Below are 2,500 nucleotides of genomic sequence, written 5' to 3'. Positions count from 1 at the left end.
AGTAAATGATACATGGGGGAAAAGGTATACAGGTCTATTTGATAAAAGAGGGCAAATCCGAAGTTAGGATTTTTTTCCTTCCTTTTTTTTTCTCTTTTTTTCTTTGATAAAGAGGGGAACGGCAGGAGTGAAGAACTGATGTCCTGATTGTTGAGTCTGACATCTATCGCTGTGTGTATCATTTATCCCATGCATACCTATAATTCCAATTCACTCTTTCCCACGCCAAGATCACCAAAAGTCCTCTCCAAGCCGTCATCATTGAGGGAGGAATGTCCAAGGTCAGTCGAGGGTATGGAAAAGCCCTTCTCCTCGACCCCTTCACCTACTCCATGGACCCCGATTGGCCAGATCTCAAGGTAGGTAATGGTCTGTTATGGACACCCTTCTTAATGATTATCTGCCCTTGTATGTATGAGCAAATGCACTTGTACTCCACGGCTACTTTGCGGACGGAGCTTCCTCCTCATGTCTCTCCTGATTCCTTTACCAGTTCTGCCTTTGAGCGCCTGGTGTTCCATCGTCTCTTAGAGAGCACCGACTTTCCATAAATGATTTTCTTATTCCTTTTCTTCCTCGGCCCAGCACCAATCGAGTGGGTATATTTGTCCTTTAATGTTGGTCAGTTCCATGAAAAAGGTGCTTTGGTTTGACAGTGGACGCTGAGTTGAATCTTCTCGACTGCGGGTTGTTTATCTATAGGACCTGCACAGCTTCTGACGAAGAACATAAAACATTTACATTAGCTTATAAGTGTGATACTTAGAGATACACATGGGTAAATGCACGACAGACTGTATGCAGGATAGGTATAACTGTCTGGTGAAATTGACATGGGTGCCATGAAAAAGATTAGATTATGAAGTAAGTTAAATGTTATGTGAAATACCCTAGATTTTTCACATTGTCACATTACCCAAAAACTCCATAACTAATGACTTTGAGACAGGGTGTGGTTGCATTCATCTGATGTTTTAGTTAAAAGATAATCCGTATGCGGTGTTTGTTTCTGCTTGGTGATGCGAAAGATTGATTTCGTTCTCCTGTGAAATTCAGTTATCGTGTTCCAAAATAGCTTTTGTGAGCTTCTGGAGACAGTTCCTGTTCTCTTAATCTTGGTAAGCAAACGAATGATCTTTTTATGGTTTGGATTTTTTCTTTTTCTTTTTCTTTTTTTAATGCTGTTTACACTCATTTTAGAAAGGCGTTAAACACCAGTCATGATTAAGTGACATGATTTGGCAACTGTCTGTATATCAATGAGATTGCGTGATTACCAATAATATCTGATTATCATCTCCATAAGTTTATAGAGATGATTGTTGTTATGACGGAGTCTGTATATCCACATTCATTGTTGCATATACGCACATAAGCCAACTCCATAGCTGATTACTGCATACTTTAGAAGATGAATTTTCCCTAAAGTTACTTTATATATTATGAATGTTGATATCGCGTGATATTTGTCGTATATATATATATATATATATGTATATATATATATATATATATATATATATATATATATATATATATATATATATATATGTATGTATGTATACCTTTCTACAGAGCTTCAACTTCACATGGTGGTGCCGGCGACTGGATGTGGACCCAGAGCACCAAGAAGAGGAAGATGGGCGTGTCGTGAGGTACAACGTCCACCCAATTCCTGATCCCAGCGCCCCAAAAGGAGCCAATAATGGCGGTTGTTTTGGCCAGGGACCCGGTAAGTTCGTGATCTCTGTTGCGTCTTATATAAGTTATATATCAAAATATATATATATATATATATATATATATATATATATATATATATATTATATATTATATATAAATATATATATATATACATATATATATATATATATTATATATATATATATATATATATATATATATATATATATATATATATATATGTATGTATGTATATATTATATATGCAGTATCTATACTGTTTTTTGTTTATTTATTTCATTTTTTTCTCTCTTTTTGTCTTTACTTTTCCTTTTCTCCGTCGGTCTTTCTTTTTTCTTTCTTTCTTTTCCTTTTTTTCTTTATTTCGTTTTTGTTATTTCGTATTATATTTGTTTATTTCTTTTTTATTTTCATTTGATCTTTCTTATTTTCTTTCTTTCTAATTTTTTCTGACTTTTATCTTTCTTTTCTACTTTCTTTATTAGTCTTTCTTTCTTTCTTCTCTTTTTTTCTTTCTTTCTTTCCTAAAGGTGAGAATTTAGATCAAAGGAAAATATTATTTTCATATTATCATAACTTTTTTTTCATGTATTTTTATCCAATTTCAAACTAGCTCTTACCATCTTTATCTTCTCATACCAACAATGCTATATGCAAAATTTGTTTTCCATTTATATATTATTTCTCAATTTTCAAATTACCCGAATGTTGCCATTGTTATCTCTTCCCATCTGCAGTATCATGTACAAGAATTAATGCATTTTTTTCAGATTATCCCAACGGGAATTTAATTACG

The 2,500-nt window shown here is 33.4% G+C and overlaps 1 protein-coding gene across 1 annotated transcript in view; it reads left to right on the top strand.

Moving 5' to 3' along the window:
• The window catches only part of LOC122242761 (uncharacterized), a 48,601-nt gene that overhangs the window by 19,636 nt on the left and 26,465 nt on the right, over window positions 1-2,500 (top strand). The window contains exons 22-23 of the mRNA XM_086534940.1: window positions 231-359; window positions 1,576-1,732. Coding sequence (XP_086391066.1) covers window positions 231-359; window positions 1,576-1,732 — 286 coding nt within the window. The remainder of the gene's footprint in view (window positions 1-230; window positions 360-1,575; window positions 1,733-2,500) is intronic.

This window comes from Penaeus japonicus, unplaced genomic scaffold, assembly GCF_977035675.1.
Source record: "Penaeus japonicus unplaced genomic scaffold, GWHDUDI00000001_assembly GWHDUDI00000003, whole genome shotgun sequence".
Taxonomy (NCBI): Eukaryota; Metazoa; Arthropoda; class Malacostraca; order Decapoda; family Penaeidae; genus Penaeus; species Penaeus japonicus.
This window is presented reverse-complemented; position numbering and strand designations above follow the sequence as displayed.